The sequence below is a fragment of the Stegostoma tigrinum genome, chromosome 32 (genome assembly GCF_030684315.1).
Source record: "Stegostoma tigrinum isolate sSteTig4 chromosome 32, sSteTig4.hap1, whole genome shotgun sequence".
Taxonomy (NCBI): Eukaryota; Metazoa; Chordata; class Chondrichthyes; order Orectolobiformes; family Stegostomatidae; genus Stegostoma; species Stegostoma tigrinum.
The window spans coordinates 2023855-2049914 of record NC_081385.1 but is presented as its reverse complement, the minus strand read 5'-3'; the positions used below and the strand labels follow the sequence as shown (position 1 = coordinate 2049914).

The following is a 26060-nucleotide window of genomic DNA, read 5'->3' as shown; positions in this document are numbered from 1 at the left end:
GTCCTGATTATCCTGGATAACTTAATGACACTGAAGGAAATGATGTGGGTATTATTTAATTGCTGCTTGTGCGACGCTATCGCGCACAGAGTCCTGCATCTCCCTTGTCACATTGCTCTTTCCCAGTTTTCAATTAGCTGAAAATTGCGGTGGGTCATCCTGAGAATGTGGAAGCTTTTGTAGAAATAGGCTGCACCTGTGGCAACACAATTTCTAGATGGAACTTAATACGCTCACAGGTACATTTGGAGTGATGCTTTTACATTCCCATTCAGCGACTGTTTTGTATCAGTGCCTTAGCTTTCGAAGACACTGGCACTGTTCTGCAATGATCTGATGGGCTGTAGGAACCACAATGATGTTAATTCAGTAGGCTATAATAATTAGCTTTTCAACATCTTCAGCAAGAGGAACAGTTGTGCAGGTGAAAATGGCAGAAATTCTGATATGTTATAAATAACAATTGAAATTACTAACTCCATACCTTACTGAAAATAAGTTGGGTCCTCCGGTTTACTCATTTAGGTCCAGAATCTCACTCCCCAACATCCACTGCTCAACAGACTTTGTTTACACCTAACATGTTTCTTTCATTGGGAATAACACACACCCACTGTGAGTTAAAGATGCAGCTTTTTCTGATTTACCCTTTACCGCTGAATGGGGAATGGTCAGAAACAGTTTTTTTTTCTTTTCAAGTTAGGAATAGGCAACTCAACCCCTCAAATCTGCTCCACCACTAAGCATGTGACTGATATGTTTGTGTTTTGAATTCCATTTTCCAGCTACACCCAGTAACCTTTGATTTTGTTGCCTAATGAGAGTAAATCTATTTTCACCTTAAATAGTCAATGCTGCCGCCACCACCACCTCCTGAGGCAGTGTGTTCCAAAGTCACACAACCCTCAGAGAAAGTCATTCTCCTCAATTTTGTCCTAAAAGGGCAACCCTATCTTTTTAAAACAGTGCCCCCCATTCCTGGACCCACCGACAAGAGGAAACATCCTTAGCATGTCCATCTTGTCAAGACCATTCAGGACCTGTAGACTTCAGTCAAGTCACCCTCACTCCTATAAACCCTAGTTGACACAAACTCAGTTTGTCTAACCTTTCCTCATTAGGCAACACACTCATTTCAGTAGCAATCAAGATCGTAGAATCCCCACAGTGTGGAACAGGCCATTCGACCCAACAAGTCCACACTGACCCTCGGAAGAGCGTCCCACCTCGCTCTGCTTTCCTAACCCAGATTTCCCACATCTAACCCACTTAACCTAAATATCCCTGGGCACTATTATCAATTTAACACGGCCAATCCACCCTAACCGCACATCTTTGGACTGTGGGAGGAAACCCATGCAGACACAGGGAGAATGTGCAAACTCCACACAGATAGTTGCCCAAGACTTGAATCGAAGCCAAGTCCATGGTGCTGTGAGGGAGCAGGGCTAACCACTGAGCCACCGAGCTGCCCCTGTTCTAGTAGGCCTCTTCTGAACCGCTTCCAGTGCATTTTATATCCTGTCGTAACAAAGGACAGCAGCACTGCAGACAATAGATGTGATCTTATTATTGCTCTGTATACTTGAAATATAACATTGTTGCTTTTAATGTTCAATTTCTATTGTAATAGAGGATAATATTCCATTAATTACTTGTTGTAGCTCCATTCTAACCTTTTGACACTCCTGAACTAAACCACATAGATCACTTACCACCCCAGACTTCTGCAATCCTTCTTCTTTTAAACAATGCTCAGCTTTTCTGTTCCTCCTGCCAAAGAGAAATTTGTATTTTCCCACATTATAATCCATGCCTTTCGTTACAAGTGCTTGCAGAAACCAACCAAAGGTTCTGTTCTCTTTGCAGCATTTCAAAGCTCTGGCAGAAGGGAACAAAGTGAGCAGCTGTGAGGAACCTCCATCCCACAGTGCAGAAGTGGACACAGTAACATTTGACTGAGTAGCAGCTCTTAGCAAATTATTCTCTCTGTTGGAAATGTTAAAATCTTCCTTTTGTTCTAAATACAATCCTTAATTTGTTTTATTTTTATACTTGCTGTATACTTTTTCCTCATAAATATTATTCTGAACAATGCTGCTCCTCTTTGGGTCATAGGGGAATGGGATTGGGTGGGATGCTGTAAGGGTCAGTGTGGACTCTTTGGGCCGAAGGGCCTGTTTCCACACTGTAGGGATTCTATGACGATGATGATGAGTGTATCACATCCAGTACGACTGGACATTTGTGTCATGGACCTGACAATGTGTCTAAGGTCCCTATCAGCAGGTTTTAGTTGAATGTGTGCTCATCCATCAACTTTCTTAATAGATGTCGTTTTTTATTTTAAAGTCTCGCAGACATAGAAAAAAGACAGGTAAAGATTTACTGTTCAACTTCTCCTGTGCTGTTATTGTATGTTATTGAATATCCTTTATTGACACATACATTCAACATAAAATGCAGTGAAAACTGTGCACCATTGCTCATACATAAGTGCTATTTACCGACTAAAATAAAGAAGATAACTAAGAGAATGCAACCTTCCTTCGCTGCTTTACCACCACCAAAAGTGTCTTGCTCCGGGCTACACCATTATGCACCATTCCGTTGCCAGGGGCCTGCTCCACCTAGAAAATGAGAGCCCTGCTCCAGGCCTCACAGGCTGACTGACTGACTCAGCAGCCACATTTGCAACCCATCAAAGCTACTCCCTGCCAAGGAACTTCCTCGGCCACCTGCTTCCCTGGGACCTGACCCCCACAATGTCCTGGGACGCGGCCTCAGCATTGCTCCAGGGATGTGGCTCCTCTGCTGCTCTGAGACGTAGCAATCTGACAATGGTATGATCCTAGTTGATAGTAATACCAAACAAGTCAGTTCCCCGAATGAAATCTAGACTGATAAACTATAAGTTCTACTTTTACAGTTTGTTTGCCATGGTAGTCAATTAGTGAACTTACACACAAGAGGCTGCCAATGTACTTTTAGCAAAAGAATATCAAAGTTTATCACAAAAGGGAAAAAGAATGCAAGCCATTTTCATTCTATAAAAACAATTTGATCTAGTTTTATTACAGACATCGAGTGAAGATTCAACTCTTCACCATAACAACCTTAGAAATATTCAAACCTCAGTGGGGGCTCATTCTGTCTCCACTTTAAACTTCCTTGTTCAATTCATATGGTTGTATTTGGTTTCAAATTTGTGTGTTCATGCAATCTTATTTCTTTAGCTAACACCTGTTCCTTTGAGCCCCTTGAACAAACGGCTAATTCACTTACTTATTAACGTGGGTTCCTTGAACACCACTTCCACAGTCTTCTGTTTCTGGAGCTTTTCTCTGACTGACATTAAGCTACTCAACAGTTTTGAAGACTGCCAAAATAAGACCCCTTAAGCAAGCAAGTTAAGTTTCACAATCCGACTTGGCTATTACACAATTAATGGTGGAATTTAGCTACAACTTCAACAGTGTCTATGACATCCAGGGCTTGCTCAATGTGCAGTGTTGTTCTGCTGAAGAAATGTTCTCGTGTTGAAGTCTTATACAGTTTCTTCATCCTTCAGGTCTATTTCTGATCTTTTAGATTCTTTCATCCAAATTATTGACTACTCCTCTAGAACTATCAAGTCTATAGCTTGCCTTCTTATCAGAAGTAGTCTCTCTGTTCCTTGTTATATTTGGCATTGACTGTCTGTTTGAAGACAAAACATTTCTGTGATTAACTCCTTAAATTCTTCAACAGGGCAGTCATTTGTCTTTGTGGCATAAAGCAGCCAGTTATCAAGTGATGTCACCTCAACTCCTTCTCCCAGACATGGCTGATTGCTTTCACTTCCTGTAGAAGTTTGTCTGTGTCCCTTAATAGTTTATTCCAGTCAGAGTTATTGCTGCTTCTTTCAATCTATCAACCATTATTAACGTTCTGAAATCCACACTGTCACAAGGGTCTGATTAAACCAATTTTTTTTGTTATTTGTAGAGTCTCAATTAAAGCTACACAAAGTCTACATTTTGAAAGACCACTCTTTCAGAAGTATTTTCCAAATCCTCCATATCCCTCACCATGTCCACTTGTACTAAATACGCTGTGAGGTTTCATGCAATAGAACATAGAACATAGAACAGTACAGCACAGAACAGGCCCTTCAGCCCACAATGTTGTGCCGACCATTGATCCTCATGTATGCACCCTCAAATTTCTGTGACCATATACATGTCCAGCAGTCTCTTAAATGACCCCAATGACCTTGCTTCCACAACTGCTGCTGGCAACGCATTCCATGCTCTCACAACTCTCTGCGTAAAGAACCTGCCTCTGACATCCCCTCTATACTTTCCACCAACCAGCTTAAAACTATGACCCCTCGTGCTAGCCATTTCTGCCCTGGGAAATAGTCTCTGGCTATCAACTCTATCTATGCCTCTCATTATCTTGTATACCTCAATTAGGTCCCCTCTCCTCCTCCTTTTCTCCAATGAAAAGAGACCGAGCTCAGTCAACCTCTCTTCATAAGATAAGCCCTCCAGTCCAGGCAGCATCCTGGTAAGCCTCCTCTGAACCCTCTCCAAAGCATCCACATCTTTCCTATAATAGGGCGCCCAGAACTGGACGCAGTATTCCAAGTGCGGTCTAACCAAAGTTTTATAGAGCTGCAACAAGATCTCACGACTCTTAAACTCAATCCCCCTGTTAATGAAAGCCAAAACACCATATGCTTTCTTAACAACCCTGTCCACTTGGGTGGCCATTTTAAGGGATCTATGTATCTGCACACCAAGATCCCTCTGTTCCTCCACGCTGCCAAGAATCCTATCCTTAATCCTGTACTCAGCTTTCAAATTCGACCTTCCAAAATGCATCACCTCGCATTTATCCAGGTTGAACTCCATCTGCCACCTCTCAGCCCACCTCTGCATCCTGTCAATGTCCCGCTGCAGCCTACAACAGCCCTCTACACTGTCAACGACACCTCCGACCTTTGTGTCGTCTGCAAACTTGCTGACCCATCCTTCAATCCCCTCATCCAAGTCATTAATAAAAATTACAAACAGTAGAGGCCCAAAGACAGAGCCCTGTGGAACCCCACTCACCACTGACTTCCAGGCAGAATATTTTCCTTCTACTACCACTCGCTGTCTTCTGTTGGCCAGCCAATTCTGTATCCAAGCAGCTAAGTTCCCCTGTATCCCATTCCTCCTGACCTTCTGAATGAGCCTACCATGGGGAACCTTATCAATGAAAAGCTATTTGTTATTCCTTATTTAATTATTCCATTTATATACAAACACACTATTCCTTTTCACATTAACTTCACAACAAAGTTCAAGATGAATATGTTATGATTCCCAGGTCATTCTCCCACTCAGTAACCTTGAAAACATAAACTGCATGATAGACACATGCTTTATGTTACTTTATGTTAATGCATCATGCTGTGTTTCCTATATTGAAAGAGAGACCGATCCATTCTCCCATTGCAATTGCCTTAAATCCCAGCAGTTGCTTATCTGTATCATTTGGAAGTCTGAAATTAGTTCCTTATTAGTTTTCCAAATTATTGCTGATTGTGTTGAGAACAATGGCATGCAGCACAGATCCCTTGAGACCCCACAAGCTCTTTGATGAACTGCTATCATTAATAGTGATAATGGGAACTGCAGATGCTGGAGAATCCAAGATAATGAAATGTGAGGCTGGATGAACACAGCAGGCCCAGCAGCATCTCAGGAGCACAAAAGCTGACATTTTGGGCCTAGACCCTTCATCAGAGAGGGGGATGGGGTGAGGGTTCTGGAATAAATAGGGAGAGAGGGGGAGGCGGACCAAAGATGGATAGAGGAGAAGATAGGTGGAGAGGAGAGTATAGGTGGGGAGGTACGGAGAGGATAGGTCAGTCCAGGGAAGACGGACAGGTCAAGGAGGTGGGATGAGGTTGGTAGGTAGGAGATGGAGGTGCGGCTTGGGATGGGTGAGAGGAAGAACAGGTTAGGGAGGCAGAGACAGGTTGGACTGGTTTTGGGATGCAGTGGGTGGAGGGGAAGAGCTGGGCTTGTGTGGTGCAGTGGGGGGAGGGGACGAACTGGGCTGGTTTTGGGATGCGGTGGGGGAAGGGGAGATTTTAAAGCTGGTGAAGTCCACATTGATATCATTGGGCTGCAGGGTTCCCAAGCAGAATATGAGTTGCTGTTCCTGCAACCTTCGGGTGGCATCATTGTGGCACTGCAGGAGGCCCATGATGGACATGTCATCTAAAGAATGGGAGGGGGAGTGGAAATGGTTTGTGACTGGGAGGTGCAGTTGTTTATTGTGAACCGAGCAGAGGTGTTCTGCAAAGCGGCCCCCAAGCCTCCGCTTGGTTTCCCCAATGTAGAGGAAGCCACACTGGGTATAGTGGATGCAGTATACCACATTGGCAGATGTGCAGGTGAACCTCTGCTTAATGTGGAAAGTCATCTTGGGGCCTGGGATAGGGGTGAGGGAGGAAGTGTGGGGGCAAGTGTAGCATTTCCTGCGGTTGCAGGGAAAGGTGCTGGGTGTGGTGGGGTTGGAGGGCAGTGTGGAGTGAACAAGGGAGTCACGGAGAGAGTGGTCTCTCCGGAAGGCAGACAGGGGTGGGGTTGGAAAAATGTCTTGGGTGGTGGGGTCGGATTGTAGATGGCGGAAGTGTTGGAGGATGATGCATTATATCCGGAGGTTGGTGGGGTGGTGTGTGAGAACGAGGGGGATCCTCTTTGGGCGGTTGTGGCGGGGGCGGGGTGTGAGGGATGTGTTGCAGGAAATGCGGGAGACACGGTCAAGGGCGTTCTCGACCACTGTGGGGGGAAAGTTGCCGTCCTTGAAGAACTTGGACATCTGGGATGTGCGGTAGTGGAATGCCTCATTGTGGGAGCAGATGCGGCAGAGGCGGAGGAATTGGGAATAGGGGATGGAATTTTTGCAGGAGGGTGGGTGGGAGGAGGTGTATTCTAGGTAGCTGTGGGAGTCGGTGGGCTTGAAATGGACATCAGTTACAAGCTGGTTGCCTGAGATGGAGACTGAGAGGTCCAGGAAGGTGAGGGATGTGCTGGAGATGGCCCAGGTGAACTGAAGGTTGGGGTGGAAGGTGTTGTTGAAGTGGATGAACTGTTCGAGCTCCTCTGGGGAGCAAGAGGCGGCGCCGATACAGTCATCAATGTAACGGAGGAAGAGGTTGGGTTTGGGGCCTGTGTAGTTGCGGAAGAGGGACTGTTCCACGTAACCTACAAAGAGGCAGGCATGGCTGGGGCCCGTGCGGGTGCCCATGGCCACCCCCTTAGTCTGTCGGAAGTGGGAGGAATCGAAAGAGAAGTTGTTGAGGGTGAGGACGAGTTCGGCTAGGCGGATGAGGGTGTCGGTGGAGGGGGACTGGTCGGGCCTGCGGGACAGGAAGAAGCGGAGGGCCTTGAGGCCATCTGCATGCGGAATACAGGTGTATAGGGACTGGACGTCCATGGTGAAAATGAGGTGTTGGGGGCCAGGGAATTGGAAGTCCTGGAGGAGGTGGAGGGCGTGGGTGGTGTCATGGACGTAGGTGGGGAGTTCCTGGACCAAAGGGGAGAAAATGGAGTCCAGATAGGTGGAGATGAGTTCGGTGGGGCAGGAGCAGGCTGAGACGATTGGTCGACCAGGGCAGGCAGGTTTGTGGATTTTGGGAAGGAGATCGAAACGGGCAGTGCGGGGTTGGGGAACAATGAGGTTGGAGGCTGTGGGTGGGAGGTCCCCTGATGTGATGAGGTCATGAATGGTGTTGGAGATGATGGTTTGGTGCTTGGGTGTGGGGTCATGATCGAGGGGGCGGTAGGAGGAGGTGTTGGAGAGTTGGCGTTTGGCCTCGGCGATGTAGAGGTCAGTGCGCCATACTACCACTGCGCCACCCTTGTCTGCGGGTTTGATGGTGAGGTTGGGGTTGGAGCGGAGGGAGCAGAGGGCTGCCCGTTCTGCGGGGGAGAGGTTGGAGTGGGTGAGAGGGGTGGAGAGGTTGAGGCGGTTAATGTCTCGACGGCAGTTAGAGATGAAGAGGTCGAGGGAAGGTAGGAGGCCTGGGGGTGGTGTCCAGGAGGAGGACTTGTGTTGGAAGCGGGTGAAGGGGTCAGTGGAGGGAGCGTTAGGCTCCTGGTTGAAGAAGTAGGCGTGGAGGTGAAGGCGGCAGAAAAACTGTTCTATGTCCAACCGTGACTGGTATTCGTTGATGTGTGGTTGTAGGGGGACAAAGGTGAGCCCCTTACTAAGGACTGACCGTTCGTCCTCAGTCAGTGGGAGTTCTGGGGGGATGGTGAAGATGCAGCAGGGTTCAGTGTGACTGCATCCACTGTACCCGGTGTGGCTTCCTCTACATTGGGGAAACCAAGCGGAGGCTTGGGGACCGCTTTGCAGAACACCTCTGCTCGGTTCGCAGTAAACAACTGCACCTCCCAGTCACAAACCATTTCCACTCTCCCTCCCATTCTTTAGATGACATGTCCATCATGGGCCTCCTGCAGTGCCACAATGATGCCACCCGAAGGTTGCAGGAACAGCAACTCATATTCCGCTTGGGAACCCTGCAGCCCAATGGTATCAATGTGGACTTCACCAGCTTCAAAATCTCCCCTTCCCCCACCGCATCCCAAAACCAGCCCAGTTCGTCCCCTCCCCCCACTGCACCACACAACCAGCCCAGCTCTTCCCCTCCACCCACTGCATCCCAAAACCAGTCCAACCTGTCTCTGCATCCCTAACCTGTTCTTCCTCTCACCCATCCCTTCCTCCCACCCCAAGCCACACCTCCATCTCCTACCTACCAACCTCATCCCACCTCCTTGACCTGTCCGTCTTCCCTGGACTGACCTATCCCCTCCCTACCTCCCCACCTATACTCTCCTCTCCACCTATCTTCTTTTCTCTCCATCTTCGGTCCGCCTCCCCCTCTCTCCCTATTTATTCCAGAACCCTCACCCCATCCCCCTCTCTGATGAAGGGTCTAGGCCCGAAACGTCAACTTTTGTGCTCCTGAGATGCTGCTGGGCCTGCTGTGTTCATCCAGCCTCACATTTCATTATCTTGCTACCGTTAATACTTTACTGCTCATATAATTTATCAGAAAGCATCCGATACCTTCTAAAACCCACAAACTGCTCACCAACCCTACAGGCCGCAACTTTCCTAGTAACTCTTAGTACGTTACTTTGTCAAAGTGTTGTAGAAAAGTCTACGTTGAGAATGTTAACAATGCTTCTGACATCCACTGACTGGTTCCCAAAGCCCTGCCTCACCTTACATTTGGATTGCTGTAGATTAATTAACAGAGACTGATTGTTGTAAGATATTAACAGGTTTAATGAGATCACAGGCCCTATAATCATGTTACTTAATCATTTTCTGTTTATTAATATGCAATTAGTTGTATGTAGCTAGTCGCTAACAAATTAGAAAGCATTGTCTTTGATAATTCACAGCATCTTCACATTGTTACAAAGACTATTTTAATATTGCTTGGAGGTCTTGAGTTTTGAAGGACTGAGGGAAATTTAATTAGTTCAAGTTTTATGGAAATTTCTGAGCTGCTGCTTCAAGAGATTATTGAATATTCACTGCAGATATTAGACTTTTATTAAAAACAGGGCTTCTTGTGAATCACATGACTGATAACTGCTTGTAGATGTTTGATGGGACTGTTCTTGAACAGTGACTGAATTGACGATATTCTTGGTTTATTTGGCTGAATTGGAGGAAAGCCTGCTAAGTAAAGCTGCCCAGATGATCTCTTCCATTTCTGAAAAGGAAACCCCCTTGTTGAATTCAATGTGGAACCGACCTGTCTTTAGAAAGTGTGCATGAAGGAACATTTCAAGATTGTATTTCCAGAGCAAACTGTTTCTGCAAAGCTTCAGAGACATCTGTGTATGATTAGTAACTTGCCCACATGCACGAGAACATCAGAGCAACAGACTCTAGAATAGTCTTCACTCTATCCTTTTGCTTTCAACAATAAACCATTAGCTATAGTTATTTCTTTTTTCAGAAAGCCAATCACTACAGAGAATTATTTCCCTTCTTTTCCTGAAGAGTGTCAATGTGTGTGTGTTCTGTGGATATTAAGAGAGCTAAACATTTATACTTTTATATTACTGACTGACTGTCTTAATCAATTATTCAGCTTCAGCAAATAAAGTTTGTTTTGATAATAGACAATTAATTGTGTATTTTAAAAAGTTTGTTTGATAGGCCAAGCTGTTTGAAACCAGATATAGTCAAGGTTTTCAATTGACCACCTTGGTAACTGAAAAAAGTTTTTTGTTTTGCTCTGTGAACCAGGGTAACAGCGCATTTCCCTGATGCATGGTCTAAACACTTCCATAGCCAGTTTGTTAAAAGGAGCAAAATATGTGAGGATAGGGGAAAAAACACATTGACCAAACAATTATTCCCCAAAGCTTGTTTGGTAGGAAGTAGGCGAGAGCATTAAATATAACACAGCCAGAGCAAAACAGTTGGCATTGTCTAGCCTCCCCTTTGCATACATCTCAATGTTATTTACTAATTAGGCATAATTGAATAACGACAAAGCTCGGGTTTGAAGGTCTAGGCAAAAGTGTTTGTCTGCATTTTACTCTCATATTAATGAAAGGAAACCGCAAGAAAAATAAACAAGATCTCACCTTGCAACAGAAATACAAGATGATGCAATCACTCTCTCCAACTCAAGTCTAGCCACAGTTACACGAATGTATGTAGAAAAAAATGGTACAAAAAAATCGGAAGATATATTTTCAATCCACTTCGTCTTTCAGAAACAGGAGGCATTTATGAAGAAGTTTTGTGGTACATTGAAAGTTATTAGCAGTTACAAGTGTCCTATCTGTTTGATCTATCAGTCAGAATGCAGCATATGACACCACTGGGCTAGAAAAGGGGTGGAAATGTTCATGAAAAGTGAACGAGATCAACAAATAACTTACCCTAGCCAATCACTGGTTAATCATAGATCCGAAAATCAGTCTTCACCGCACACTGAGTTTGAAAGATTGCTGATGTAGGCAAACGTCCTGCTAATTATTGGGCTGCTTGAAGATCTTAGTTGCATTGTGGTTTAGTCTTATTTGCATCTTCATTTCAGTAATACTTAAAGGAACAGACAAATTGAAAACCATACAAACGGTTTGATGAGGAATGTGATAACAGCAAAAAAGTCTTTTCTCATGCTACTTTATAATAGAACAACTTCTCTGGGACAAACTATTGCAAACCTGCATTTGGTTACTTTTGTACTGTCCTGAAATGTTGGCTTAATGCAATTTGGAATTCTCTGCATTAGACCAGAGGTGTGTTTCTGAAATCATAGGAACCATGCTGCATTCCCGACGATATCTAACTTGGTTCATAATCCTACTCGTTGGGCAGCTACAGGGAGGTAAGTGTGAACACTGCATTTCCAAAGCTTCACAGAAGTCAATCATCCTCATTCTCTGCCTTGTTCGGTAATAAATTACAGCATGGGGCACGCAATAGGGTTTCAAGCCTATAAAAGACGTCTCCATACCAGTTCAAAATAATCCTTGTCTTTTGCCAAGTGATAAAGTTTCAAGGTAAGTTAGAAAGTTAGCAGTGGAAATGAGGTCAGATGCAGTTGGAATATCAAGTACCTGAAAGTGGGGAAAAGATAGGACTTGTACAACAATTTGTTGTAGTCCAGAATGCACTGGCTGATATTGTGGTGAAAGCAAATTCAATAATAATTCCCTAAGGTGAATTCAATTAACTATTTGAAAAGGAAAAACAATTCAGGGCTTTTGGGAGAGAGCAGGAGAGTAGAACTAATTAGGTAGACCTTTTAAAGAGTTGACAGAGACTCAATGAGCTAAATAGTCTCCTTCTGAGCTGCTCTTTCTACTCTTTTAAAAGTCAACTAAATTGCTGTGGCTCTGGAATCACATGTCAACCTGACCAGGTAGTGTCCTTCCCTAAAGCACATTTGTGAACCAAAAGGGATTTTATGACAATTGACAATAAGCACATAGTTGCCATTAGACCAGCTTTTAATCCATATTTCTTTTAAATTGAATTCAGGGATTCAAACTCTTGTCTCCTGAACATTTAGGCCTAGGTTCTGGGTTACAACTCCAGTGACATTACCTCCACCTCACTAACTTCCCAGCTGCCCTTTCTGGGCCAAGTGTCTTGGTGCTAATCAAGCAAAGAAGGCTTTGGCTGCATGGTCACATGTGTAGGATGGAAGTTGAGGATATAATAGAGTAACTTGTGCCAAGAGGCCAGCCGGTGACCAAAGGTCCAACTCAAGATGTTGACAAAAAATGCAGGAAGTCACGAGACAGGTTGACGAGGGTCGAGCAGTGGATGTGCTGTACATGTACTTCAGCAAGGCATTTGATAAGGTTCCCCACAGCAGGCTCATTCATAAAGTCAGGAGGTATGGGATACAGGGTGATTTGGCTGTCTGGATTCAGAATTGGTTGGCTGACAGGAGGCAGAGAGTGGTTGTAGATGGTGAGTATTCTGCCTGGAGGTCAGTGCTGAGTGGTGTCCCGCAGGGCTCTGTTCTTGGGCCTCTGCTCTTTGTAGTTTTTATAAATGACTTGGATGAGGAGGTTGAGGGGTGGGTTAGTACGTTTGCTGATGACACAAAGGTTGGAGGTGCCGTTGATAGTATCAAGGGCTATTGCAGGCTTCAGCGAGACATTGACAGAATGCAGAACTGGGCTGAGAAATGGCAGATGGAGTTCAACCTGGATAAATGCAAAGTGATGCATTTTGGAAGATCAAACTTAAATGCTGAATATAGGATTAAAGGCAGGATTCTCGGCAGTGTGGAGGAACAGTGGGATCTTGGTATTCAAGTGCATAGCTCCCTCAAAGTTGCCACCCAGGTGGATAAAGTTGTTAAGAATGCATATGGTGTTTTGGCTTTCATTAACAGGGGGATTGAGTTTAAGAGCCGCGAGGTTATGCTGCAGCTCTACAAAACCCTGGTGAGACCACACTTGGAATATTGTGTCCAGTTCTGGTCGCTCTATTATAGGAAAGTTGTGGCGGCTTTGGAGAGGGTGCAAAGGAGGTTTACCAGGATGCTGCCTGGACTGGAGGGCTTGCCTTACGAGGAGAGGTTGACTGAGTTTGGACTTTTCTCTCTGGAGAGAAGGAGGAAGAGAGGTGACCTGATTGAGGTGTACAAGGTAATGAGAGGCATTGATAGAACCAATAGCCAGAGACTTTTCCCCAGGGCAGGATTGACTGCCACGAGGGGTCATAGTTTTAAGGTGTTAGGAGGAAGGTATAGAGGAGACGTCAGAGGGAGGTTCTTCACCCAGAGAGTTGAGAGAGCATGGAATAGTTTGCCAGTGGTAGTCGTGGAAGCAGAGTCATTAGTGACATTTAAGCGACTGCTGGACATGCACATGGACAGCAGTGAATTGAGGGGAACGTGGGTTAGGTTATTTTATTTTTGCATTAAGAATATTCCACGGCACAACATCGTGGGCCGAAGGGCCTGTACTGTGCTGTACTTTTCTATGTTCTATGTTCTAAAACCTTCAATGTCAATCAGCATAAGTGGGAAGCTCCAGGTTACAAATGTTGCAGACGTTGGCAAGAATTTACCACACAAAGTCATAGGCTTTTGAACTTTCAAAGCAGGTGCCAGGAGAGAAACATCAGCAAGGGACCTCTTATTTGGCACTTATGGCAGAGTTTGCCTTTCCAAAATCCAACCATCGACAGAAATGCGACACTTAATATCATCACAACTCACCAACATTTTGAGCCTGCATTCCCATCATTCCTTACAGACTGTGCTGCAAACATTGCTCAGCTGCTGGCAATGCTACAGGCCTTTAGTCTTAACAGGCAAAATGGTCCTGGCTAGGAAACAATATCTTTGCGCTTAAATAGCATCTTGGAGTAAAGAAAACCAAAGTGCTTATGCACGGAAAGCCATTTAGACTTTTGAACCTGATCCACACCATTCAATGGGTTCATAGTTGTTCCACTCAGCTTTCATTTCTTCATTGATGACTGTACCTCTTTCCCTGCTTTATCTCTGGACATTGGTGGCAGGGTGGCTCGGTGGTTACTGACTCACAACGCCACAGATCGTGTTTGATTCCACCCTCACTTGATTGTCTGTGTGGAGTTTGCATGTTCTCCCACTGTCTGTGTGGGTTTCCTCCCACAGCCCAAATATGTGCAGGTTAGGGTGGATTGGTAGTGCTAAATTGCCCCAGTGTTCAGGGATGTGCAGGCTGAGTGGATTAGCAAAGGAAATGCAGGGTTACAGGGATAGGGTAGGGGGTGTGTCTGTGTGGGATGCTTTTCAGAGGGTCTTGATGGGCCAAGTGGCCTGCCTCCACACCATAGGGATTCTATATATACACACAGACACAATTAGGGCCTCGAATCTTTCCTTTCCAACCTCCAATTGTTCCCTGGATGGGTCACTGGGAGTGGAGTGTCTCTGTTGGAATAAAATCACACACCACATTCAACAGAGGTGTGAAGCCTGGTGGACTTCTCATGAGCTCGACTGTGGGTTTCTGCACATGTCACACAAATGGGCAAGACTTAATTATTCCAAAAGGCTGTTACCTGGACCCATCACATCCCCCATGTCCCGACGCAAACAGCTTTCTCTTATTTTAACACATGTTTATTTCCTTTCTAGTTACACATACAACACAAGTGACTGGATTCCTGCATCAATCTGTGTGTCTCACAGTGGAGAATGAGATTGAATCAAGCTCTGTGCAAACCATCCAATGGCAGAGAGGGAAGAAATTAATCATCCACTATGTAAACAATGAGACAGAAACGCCTGTGACTATCTTTCCCATGTACAAGGGACGTGTAACATATATTGCAGAGAATAACTCATTGATCATTCACCAACTGAGCCTCTGGGATGAAGGTGACTACAGGGTAACCACGACATCTCCACTGGGGCTGGAAAAGGTGTCAGTCATCAACCTGACAGTGCTGGGTCAGTTATTCACAAGTTTGTAAGTAATTTTGGTTAAAGGTGATGGAGGTCTGTCAGCATCAACCTTGACAATCCCAGAGAAAATACAACGTCAGTCAAAGTTGAGACATTGAATCTCATTTATCCTTGGAGTAAGACCACGACCCAGGCAGCCATTCAACCGCTCGTGAAGTGCTTAGTGTTGAGGCAACCTTTTGTAGTGCACTTTTAGCTGTAAAGTCTGTGTTCAGACCATTTTTTTTGGAATGTTGCTCGTGTGGTGAAAGGGGAGCTGCTCAGTTTAATTGCATCTCTCAGGCATTATGTCATAGCCTGGAGTATGCAGTGACAGGATGGGTAACTGAGTCTTTGATGACTTTCAGTCCGCAGCTAGAGTCAGGGGCAAGAGGCTAATGGCAAAGCTGCTAATTCTATCAGCTGAAACCTGTGATGCATCAGTTAGTGTCTCAAACGTGGTGCCTGTTTCAAGGAGCTGATGGGCTTTCTCTCATGTGTTTGTTAGTTCCAGTTTCAGAGCCCAGCATTACTGTATGGGTACAAGACATTCCCTACTCAAAGGTGACCATGAATTGTACCGTCGAGAATGGTTCCAACCCCCAGTTTTCCTGGATGAAAGACAATGCCAGTCTCCTGCTTGAACCATGGTTCCAGCTGTCTGCTGACTACCGCAGCTTAGCTGTCATCAACTTAACCAGCTCAGACTGTGGCGTTTATGTTTGCTCTGTTCAAAACCCTGTGAACAGGGTCCGGACCCAGCAGCTCATCACAGGTGAGGAGAAAGAGATGGAATTATTTGGATTTGTGTTTTTCCTGGACAGCCCAAAGCACAAACAGCTGATGGGGTGTTTCATTCTGAAGTGTTTCACTGCTGTCATGTAGAAACAGCAGCCACATTGACTTCTATAAACTGTAAGGTCATAATGAGCAGATTAAGTGTTTAATTGCCAGTGGTTGGGGGGTAAATATTGACCAGAACACTGGGGAGGTCTCCCCAGTCCCTCTAAAGGGAATCTTTCACTCTGCATCCTGAAGGGGCAGATGGACAGGATTTGAATAGTCCCATGCACTTCCCTGAGTTAATATCTGGCAGTATCAGCCAAGTTAGGACATCACAACCCTGGGGACCTCTTTCCAAAAATGAGCAACATAAACTTCCTGTTTGATCAGTATTTAATCTCAGCCAAGGTTATCATTGATGTAATTTACCTTGTCTGGGCGTGGAAAAAATATCCTTCCAACTGTGGACCATCAAAAGTGGGTTAGACTGCCTCCAGGTGCAATGGAGCTCCAGTTGGGTTTGGTCACAGCAGTCCCCAGGCCAATCCCTCTGTTGTCTCACCTTCAGCTAAAAGGGTAATGAATTAAACAACAGACTGGATGTCTTTATTTATTGGGAAGGAAAGTGATTGCTGCAATTTGTGAAATAACAGCTGATTGTATTTCACCTGTTTCTTCTTTCTCAAGGTGAACGGTTCCAGGCCTGTCTGCAGCCCCTCTCTCAGTTGAGATATGTAGCTATCGTTCTCTGCATCTTGTTTGTGTTCACCTCCATTGTGACTCTCGTTGTGATCAAAACCCATAGAAAGAGGCAAAGGGGTGAGTTTTCAATGCGCCAAGTCTTTCAGTGAGTGGCTCCCAGAAACTGAGGGAGGACATTGGGAGTGCTGGGGATGTAACAGGGACAACTGGGAGAAGAGGAGCTCTCCTGGGCAGACCACAGGAAGCCACTGCCTGGATTGTGGAAGGGGCATCCCACCCACACACTTCAGTTTGAGTTGCATCATGGGGGTTCCTGGCACTTTGCAAAGTGGGAGTGAGTAAGGGTTTCTGAGTCACCAGGAAGAAGCTGCTCATTTCTGTTCAGAAAAACAGGGCAAGGGTTTGGGCATGAAATTACTGTGAAATTCTGAACTGAAAAAAGCAATCTACATTTCACCCTGAGGGCCACCTCACATGGTGTTGTAAACTTGGGAGTCGAGGCCAAAAAAAGTAGATTTATAGAGCCTTAGAGTTGTACAGCACAGAAACTGACCCTTTTGGTCCAACCAGTTCATGCTGACTATAATCCCAAGCTAAACTAGTCCCACCTGCCTGTGCTTGGCCCACATCCCTCCACACATTTCTTATTCATGTACTTATCTAAATGCCTTTACATGTTGTAACTACCTACATCCCCCACTTGAAGTTCATTCCACACATGAACCACTCTCTGTGTAAAAGAAAATTGCCCATCATGTTTTTTTAATCTTTCTTCTCTCATCTTGAAAATATGCCCCTGGTCTTGAAATCTCCCGTCCAAGAGAAAAGACACCTGCCAATCACCTTATCTGTACCCCTCGTGATTTTATACAACTATATAAGCTCACTCCTCAACCTCCTACACTTCATTGAAAAGGGTTTCAGCCTATCCAGCTTCTCCTTATAACTCAGAACCTCCATTCCCGGCAACATCCTGGTTAATCTCTTCTGAACCCTCTCCAATTTAACAATATCCTTCCGATAACAGGGTTAGAACTTGGGTCAGAATACACACATTATTCAGTTTCTTTTCATACATGGTGCCTTTATTTTAACATTGATTGTAAATTCCTAAGTCTGTATTTATTATAGAATTTGTCTATGTAAACTTCTCATGCTTATCACATGCTCTGTCAGCAGAATCATTCCAGTAAGTTCATTGGGAGTCAGCTATCACAACAGTGTGACATATTTACATTATAAATATACACATGAGAATTTATAATGACGAAAGTTGACATGAATTTTGCTTTTGTGTGACAACACATTAATATATTAGGTTCTGGAAAATACACTGCCTGGAATTGATTCCCTGAAGTCTGTCAAACTGATTTGTTTTATTCATGAAGACATTTGCTCGAACCCATTGTACAGTGCAGCCCCTTTCCAGAAGAGATGACATTGTCAGGGTCAGTCATAGGAGAAAGGGAGAGGGAAAGTCCACATCAGTGAGCTCAGTTTGGAGAATGTAAAAAGGGACATGTTTTACTTCAGCTTCACCCTTTTCCTGTTTATAAAGTCAAATAAAAATCTACTGGAAACTGGTTCCATCTTTTGGCACAAGCTCCACTCTTGATTAATCTGTCTGCAGGTTGGAGCTGGTGTTGGATGCCAGGCTGGAGCAAGAGAGCGGGTGTGAGTTTCAGGGCCTTGACTGTGAGGTATCCCTTTCTGCAAAGTCAGGACACCAGCAATCCCCTGAAAGTGAGAGACACCAGGGACCAGGAAGGTTATCTGATCCTGCCTGGGTGAGGGAGTGGGGAGGTGCTAACTCAGAAGGGCAGGCTGCACATTCCTGGCCCAGTTTGAGCCCCAGTTATCTGACATTTGGGTCAAGCTCAAGAGTGGTGTGTGCGTGGAATGCGCTGCCAGCAGTGATAGTGCAGTCAGATACTTCAGAGACTTTTAAGCAACTATTGGAAAGACACATGGAGGATAGTAACATGTAGGGTATGCCAGGTAGATTGATCTTAGTAGGATAATAGTCGGCACAACATCGTGGGCCAAAGGCTGCACTGTTCTATGTTCTAACCCATCGATGGGCCAAGGGGCCTGTACTTTCTGTTCTATTCTATGTTCTATGTGAGAATCTTTCTGTATAATGTGGAAAGGCAGTGGTCAGTGAGATCATGAGGAATGTGATGCTCATAGTGGAATAGGCTGCCAAGATGCACAGTTAGACTGACATGTGAAATTGTGAAAATTGGATGGAATCTGAAAGGTCAGATGTACCCTGAGCGGAGGAACAACAGTGAAAGCTGCGCGCCCTGTGACTGTAACATGTCACTTAGAAGCTGTTGTGATTTAGAAGCTGCCTGTTGTCTCTGCATTTTCGATTAGTTACTTTGATAAAGAAAATACTTCAAGCCCCTGGTGATTTCTGGATCTCCCAGACTCAGTCATGCTGGCACTATTTATTCAACATTTCCCATTTGCTGCCCAGCCACTGACATTTGCAGCTCAGACATGAACACACTGAACAACAACCCTTACTGATGCTTTGCCTTTTTTGTTACTTTGTGAGAAGTGGAGATCACTGGAAATACTAGCACCTTGAGCAGAGTAGCTGAGTCACGTCAGGTGGCAAGTAAAAATCAACCACATCGCAGCACTTACATAAATTCCAGCCCAGGTAAAGATGCTGCAATATATCCCTTCATGGTTATCAGAGAGTTGTATAAAAATTTGGTTATTTCCTGGTCACTGTTATTGATACCAGTTATTTGAATTTAAATTCCTTTCGCTGTGAGAGTGGAGATTTGAACTTGTGTCTCTGAATCAATAATCCTAATCTTTAAATTACGAACTTAATAACAGAACATCCACTCTGTCCCATTCCCTTGGGGGAACTGAGCACTCCCTTTAGTGCTCTCTGGTGGGCCTGCGTTTTAGAAGATGTCACTTCTCAGTTGAAAATGCCTTCCTTTTTTTGTCCAGGGTTCCAATCCTGGAGGGACGAGCAGGATCCATTCACGGGTAAGGAATCTGCTTTCAAGTATTTTTCAAAACCTTTGCTCAAGTAGCAAAACTGAATTTTGTTCAGACAGTATCTGAAAGAGATTTTGAAGTTAAATGTACTGTTAACTGAAAATACTGTCACGTACATTAAGATTGGAAGTTTGTGCCTGGTGTGGGCCTCTTTTGGGAGGTTACTGTTTAAATTTTTTTTGGGGGCCTCAGTGTTTGCTGTAGTTTCCTTCCTTCCTTCTGTGGCAATAGTAGCAGGTCTCCTTGGGGAGACTGAGCCCAGCGCACAGGAGAGCGACAGCTCGCAAACGCAGCATGTGTTCAACAGCATGAGATGGCACCAGAGGATGGCGACCCCAGTGTCGGTGAGCTTGGCAGCACAGGATTCAAGGCAACGACGGCAGGACAGTGTCTGTGGTGCAGTAGAGAAGGCAGTATCTGCAGTTGGTGTTGGTCAGCTGCTGTGATGTGGTTGCTCCGATTTGGTCCCCCAGGAATGGCATTTGTATCGGTGGCAATGTGCTGGGCCTGACCTGGTGCTCCTGGGTCTCCTGGAATAGACTGTGACTGGAGACATTGGTGGGCATGTTGTGGAGGACACCTCGATGTTGAGCAGAGCACGAAGAAAGAAGGAAGAACTCCAGTTTTAGCTATATTCTAGTTATTTTAGATTAGATTCCCTACAATGTGGAAACAGGCCCTTCGGCCCAACAAGTCCACACCACCCCTTGGAGCATCCCACCCAGACCCGTCCCCCCATAACCCACACATCCCTGAACCCTATGGGCAATTTAACATGGCCGATCCACCCAGCCTGCACATCTTTGGCCTGAGGGAGGAAACCGGAGCACCTAAAGGAAACCCACGCAGACACGGGGAGAATGTGCAAACTCTGCACAGACAGTTACCTGAGGCTGGAATTGAACCCGGGTCCCTGGCGCTGTGAGGCTGCAGTGCTAATCACTGAGTCACCGTGCCACCCCTGTTCCATCTTCTGTAACTCAAAATGGCACTAGAGCTTAGTGATGTATTGCACTTTTCACTATTTATTTGTTAAATACAAGTGACAATAAATTGTTCAACTCAGTTCTTTCATCAGTGGCTCTCCACTGCACATATTTAACCTGCATCTGGAGGGAGATAAGATCATTGCAACAGGAAGTGGTTGGTCAGATCCTGGAGTTGGTTTTGTTTTTCACTGAGATCACAACAGTTCTACTCTCTATCAGATCTCTGTACCCTTCTGCACGGAGGTTTCCAGGGTTAGGGACAGACCTCAGATTCTCGGGGTGAGGGGAAGCTGCTTCTCTGTGCCAAGGGATATTCTCCATTTCTCTCTGGGGGTGTGTCGTGTACACAGCTGCCAGCCATTTGAACTTAGCCACGCAGTTTTCATTGGAACCACAAGTCAGCCTTTACAATCGGGACTGGCAAGCAGCCTGGGGCCAATGAGAGTGGGTTTGAGTTACTGTCTGCTCTACCCTGGTGACCATACACAGTCCCATGATTAACCCTGTCATGTACAAATTCGGCCTCTGCTTTCGTCATTGTTGTAGGAACTCCATCTTACTCAAATAAAATGTTGCTGCTGCACTTGTTTAGTAGAGGCCAGAGATAGTAAGACAGTTACCAGCAGTTACTGATTTCCTCGTTACAGTACTGAGATTTTCCTGTGTTCTTGAGATTTTTCACTTACTGAAACATGATTTGTTTAAGACACTTCATTGGTCCCCACGCAGGCCTGCATCTGTATGTATGAGCCAGAGTACAGGAAGGATGAGCTTTGATGAACCAAATGGACTTTTCTTGTCTTATTCCATCTGTTCATTTGTTAGGCTCTAAGCTGTGGAGAACTACCCAGTAGCTCAAAGCTTTCTGACCAATGTTGTGTTTTTGGGACTGGATTTCTGACTGAGCTGACAACTAACCCTAATGCAAGCGCTCAGTGCTGTAACCTGTCAAAGTGTAATATTGGGGTCTTTTTGTTTTGCTACATTTGTAGCTCTTCTTTAAAGTGTGTTATTTTCCCTTGCTTTTTCCCTCGGGGTGTGATCCGGCAGTTGCAATGGTGACTTGGACCAGCCATGATCCTATTGAATGGCAGAGTAGGCACAAGGAGCCCAATGGCCTTCTGTCCCCATTTCCTGAGGACTGTTCACTGGGTCATGTCAAGGTGTTCTTCTCTTCAAATCACGTACATATTGGACAGCACCTCTTATCCTGGATGTCTCACAAATTCCTTCTTAGCAAGAATTAAAGGTCTTTCACAGTAGCAGGACATCCAAAGGAGCATTCAGCCATTGAAGTACTTTTATTTCAAATTATTGTCATTGCTGTAAGAGATGTAGCAGCCAATTTCTGCACAGCAAGCTCCTACAAACAGCAGCGTGCTATCTGCAGGATAATCATTTTTTATGATGGTGCTTGATGGATAGGTTATTCACTGTCACACAAGAGGGAACCCTTCCTGCTATTCTATAAATAGTGCAGTGCAATTGTTATCACTAAATGGGAGAGTAGGCAAGCATTGGTTTTTTAACTCATCTCCAACCATACAGCACTCCCTCAGCACCAACCCCCCGACAGTGCGGCGCTCCCTCAGCACTGACCCTCCAACAGTGCGGCGCTCCCTCAGCACTGACCCTCCGACAGTGCGGCGATCCCTCAGCACTGACCCTCCGACAGTGCGGCACGCCCTCAGTACTGACCCTCCGACAGTGTGACGCTGCCTCAGCACTGATCCCCCGACAGTGCGGCGCTCCTTCAGCACTGACCTTCCGACAGCGTGACGCTCCCTCGGCACTGACCTTCCGACAGTGCGGCGCTCCCTCAGCACTAACCCTCCGACAGTGCGGCGCTCCCTCAGCACTGACCTTCCGACAGCGCGACGCTCCCTCAGCACTGACCTTCCAACAGTGCAGCACTCCCTCAGCACTGACCTTGCGACAGTGTGGCGCTCCCTCAGCACTGACCCTCCGAAAGTGCGGAGTTCCCTCAGCACTGACCCTCCGAAAGTGCGGAGTTCCCTCAGCACTGACCCTCCGACAGTGCGGCACTCCCTCAGCACTGACCCTCCTGCAGTGCGGCGCTCCCTCAGCACTGACCCTCCGACAGCGCGGCACTACCTCAGCACTAACCCTCTGACAGTGCGGCGCTCCCTCATCCCTGACCCTCCGACAGTGCAGCGCTCCCTCAGCAGGGACCCTCCGACAATGCGGCACTCCCTCAGCACTGACCCTCCAACAGTGCGACTCTCCCTCAGTACTGACCCTCCAACAATGCGGCACTCCCTCAGCACTGACCTTCCGACAGTGCAGCGCTCCCTCAGCACTGACCTTCCGACAGTGCGGCGCTCCCTCAGCACTGACCTTCCGACAGTGCGGCGCTCCCTCAGCTCTGACCTTCCGACAGCACGACACTCCCTCAGCACTGACCTTCCAACAGTGCAGCGCTCCCTCAGCACTGACCTTCCGACAGTGCAGCACTCCCTCAGCACTGACCTTCCGACAGTGCGGCGCTCCCTCAGCACTGACCTTCCGACAGTGCGGCGCTCCCTCAGCACTGACCTTCCGACAGTGTGGCGTTCCCTCAGCACTGACCCTCCGAAAGTGCGGAGTTCCCTCAGCACTGACCCTCCGAAAGTGCGGAGTTCCCTCAGCACTGGCCCTCCGACAGTGCGGCACTCCCTCAGCACTGACCCTCCTGCAGTGCGGCGCTCCCTCAGCACTGACCCTCCGACAGCGCGGCGCTCCCTCAGCACTGACCCTCTGACAGTGCGGCGCTCCCTCAGCACTGACCCTCTGACAGTGCGGCGCTCCCTCAGCACTGACCCTCCGACAGTGCAGCGCTCCCTCAGCACGGACCCTCCGACAATGCGGCACTCCCTCAGCACTGACCCTCCAACAGTGCGACTCTCCCTCAGTACTGACCCTCCAACAATGCGGCACTCCCTCAGCACTGACCAACCGACAGTGTGGCGCTCCCTCAGCACTGACCTTCCGACAGTGCAGCGCTCCCTCAGCACTGACCTTCCAACAGTGCAGCGCTCCCTCAGCACTGACCCTCCGACAGTGCGGCGCTCCCTCAGCACTGACCTTCCGACAGTGTGGCGTTCCCTCAGCACTGACCCTCCGACAGTGCGGCGCTCCCTCAGCACTGACCCTCCAACAGTATGGCACTCCCTCAGCACCGACCCGCCTGCATTTCAGCGCTTCCTCAGCACTGACCCTCCGACAGTGCGGCACTCCCTCAGCACTGACCCTCCGACAGTGCGGCGCTCCCTCAGCACTGACCCTCCAACAGTATGGCACTCCCTCAGCACCAACCCTCCTGCAGTGCAGCGCTCCCTCAGCATTGACTCTCCGACAGTGCGGCGCTCCCTCAGCACTGACTCTCCGACAGTGTGGCGCTCCCTCAGCACTGACCCTCCCACAGTGCAGTGCTCCCTCAACACCTACCCTCTGACAGTGCGGCGCTCCCTCAGCACTGACCCTGGGAATTCGTGCCATGGGATTGAGAACTGATTGGAACAAGATTTAGAGACAATGGGAACTCAAATGCTGGAGAATCCAAGATAACAAAGTATGAAGCTGGATGAACACAGCAGGCCCAGCAGCATCTCAGGAGCACAAAAGCTGACGTTTCCGGCCTAGACCCTTCATCAGAGGGGTCTCCTCTCTGATGAAGGGTCTAGGCTCCAAACGTCAGCTTTTGTGCGCCTGAGATGCTGCTTGGCCTGCTGTATTCATCCAGCTTCACACTTTTTTTTATCTTGGAACAAGATTTAAGCCTTTTGATGTTTTAGTAATTATGTTTATTCTTTGGGATATTTGCATTGTTGAAAGTAATGTCTAAACCTATTGTAAAGTTAATTGTCCTTGTCTTGCAGAGAATGAAATTGAAAATGAGCGAAACCAAGCTGATGTGAGTAGGAATAAATTGGAGTTCCATTTGGAAAATATTTTTAAAACTTCCCAGGCAAAATAAATCTAGATATTTATATAATGAACAAATGCATAGGGGGTATTGAAGTCAGAGTTGGGTGTTTTAATTGAAACTGGGCATTTTAAAATCAGAGCTGGGGTTTGCAGTGTTCTCAGGTTGCTCAGTCACTAATGTTCTCGTCACTGTTTATCAGCTATCCACCTCAGCAGATGGGCCTCAGAGTTCTCTGTACACCTACCTGCGTTTCATCCCCAGCAATGAGAATCAAAAGAGCCAAGAACCGTCTCAGTGTCGCACCCCTGGACCCCAACTGTGAGCACTGCTTAAATTGTAGCAAGTTCTGTACCTGATCTTGGAACACGGTGCACAGCACCTCAGGCTTACTGCAATAGTATGGTACAGAAGTCAAGAGTGTTTTGAAAGATCTGCACCTTCTGGAACTTGAAGCAGTCTGTGGGACAGGAGACTGAGACTGTCTACGCTTCAGGAATATGTCTTTACCAAGAATATATGATGCACTTTCTGTAACTTCCAACTTGATATCGTTTGCCCTTGGGCTGTGTACTTCATGTGGAATATATTTTGTAATATTTAGGACTATTAACAGTTGTACAGAGTGGAAAATGCTGTATTGGGACAAGTTGAACTTTCTTTCAAATTCTGTCCTGTTAGTTTTTTTTCTATTTCCTTGTTACAATTGTTATTATTAAAGTATATTTTGTGTATATGTGGTGGGGGTGGGGGTGTTGCCTAATGTAGGGAAGAGAGAGTCCTGGGACGCAAGGTGCCTGTGTAACAGCCCAAGACCATGTGTGAATCCTGGTTGTGAATAATGTATCATTCAGTTGGTTGAAATCAGAATCTCATCAGTTCATCGGGACTTTCACTTGTTTCGGGAGGAGAATTGATTGTGAAAACCTCAATAGACAGAGACAGCCATTCAGCATAATCCAGACTGCTATTGTTTTTCTGCCTGTCTTTGGCCCCTATTTAGCTGTTCCCTTCCCCAGGAAATAACGTTCTATCCAATTCTAGCTTAAGTTATTTTTAATGTAGTGCTGGGCATGGAATTACGACAGTATCTGAATAAACTTTGCTAGTTATTCATTGCAGTTACTGACCATACCTGCTAAAGCATTCAGTAATCACTTTGCAGTCTGTAACGAGATAACAAAGAACAGTACAGCACAGGAACAGGCCCTTCAGCCCTTCAGGCCTGTGGTAACACATCACCTTTCTAAACTAAAAACCATTACCTCCACACTCACCATATCGCTCTATATCCTGCTCATTCGTATGTCTGTCAAGATACCGCTTCAACTTTGCTGTTGTATCGACCTCCACTAGATCCTCTGGCATTGCACTTTCAGGCACTTGCTAACCCCTGTCTAAAACAGTTGTCTCTCGCATCTCCTTTACCTTTTCCCTCTTTTATCCTAACCCAGCGTCCCCTAGTCATTGACCCTGGGAAAAAGACTCTGACTAATCATGCCTCTCATATTTTTGTAAACTTCTATCAGATCGCCCTCAGCCTCTGACATTCAAGTGAAAACAAACCAATTTTGCCCAGACTCTGCTATTAGCTAATACTCTCCAGATCAGGCAACATCCTGGTAATCCTTGTCTGTACCCTCTC

The 26060-nt window shown here is 46.3% G+C and overlaps 2 protein-coding genes across 4 annotated transcripts in view; both read left to right on the top strand.

Annotated features, from left to right (window-relative positions):
- Window positions 1–2095, top strand: part of ift46 (intraflagellar transport 46 homolog (Chlamydomonas)) — a 29940-nt gene extending 27845 nt beyond the window's left edge. For all 3 annotated transcript variants that reach the window (XM_048562381.2, XM_048562380.2, XM_059638974.1), the window contains exon 12: window positions 1870–2095. In XM_048562381.2, the coding sequence (XP_048418338.2) occupies window positions 1870–1962 (93 nt within the window). In that variant the 3' untranslated portion in view covers window positions 1963–2095. The remainder of the gene's footprint in view (window positions 1–1869) is intronic.
- A 9148-nt stretch (window positions 2096–11243) lies between these two features.
- On the top strand, window positions 11244–25394 carry hepacama (hepatic and glial cell adhesion molecule a). The gene is made up of 7 exons (XM_059639062.1): window positions 11244–11422; window positions 14681–14995; window positions 15498–15764; window positions 16460–16591; window positions 19451–19489; window positions 24369–24403; window positions 24618–25394. Exons 1-7 carry the CDS (start codon window positions 11353–11355, stop codon window positions 24738–24740), a joined length of 981 nt encoding a protein of 326 aa, XP_059495045.1. The 5' UTR covers window positions 11244–11352; the 3' UTR covers window positions 24741–25394.
- Window positions 25395–26060: the final 666 nt, after the last annotated feature.

Bases quoted from the DNA above. Each gene is read 5' to 3' on its own strand.
- hepacama (XM_059639062.1), top strand. From the start codon at position 11,353: ATGCTGCATTCCCGACGATATCTAACTTGGTTCATAATCCTACTCGTT. The intron at 19,490-24,368 runs GTAAGGAATCTG...CTTGTCTTGCAG, and splicing joins CGAGCAGGATCCATTCACGG to AGAATGAAATTGAAAATGAG. The intron at 24,404-24,617 runs GTGAGTAGGAAT...ACTGTTTATCAG, and splicing joins ATGAGCGAAACCAAGCTGAT to CTATCCACCTCAGCAGATGG.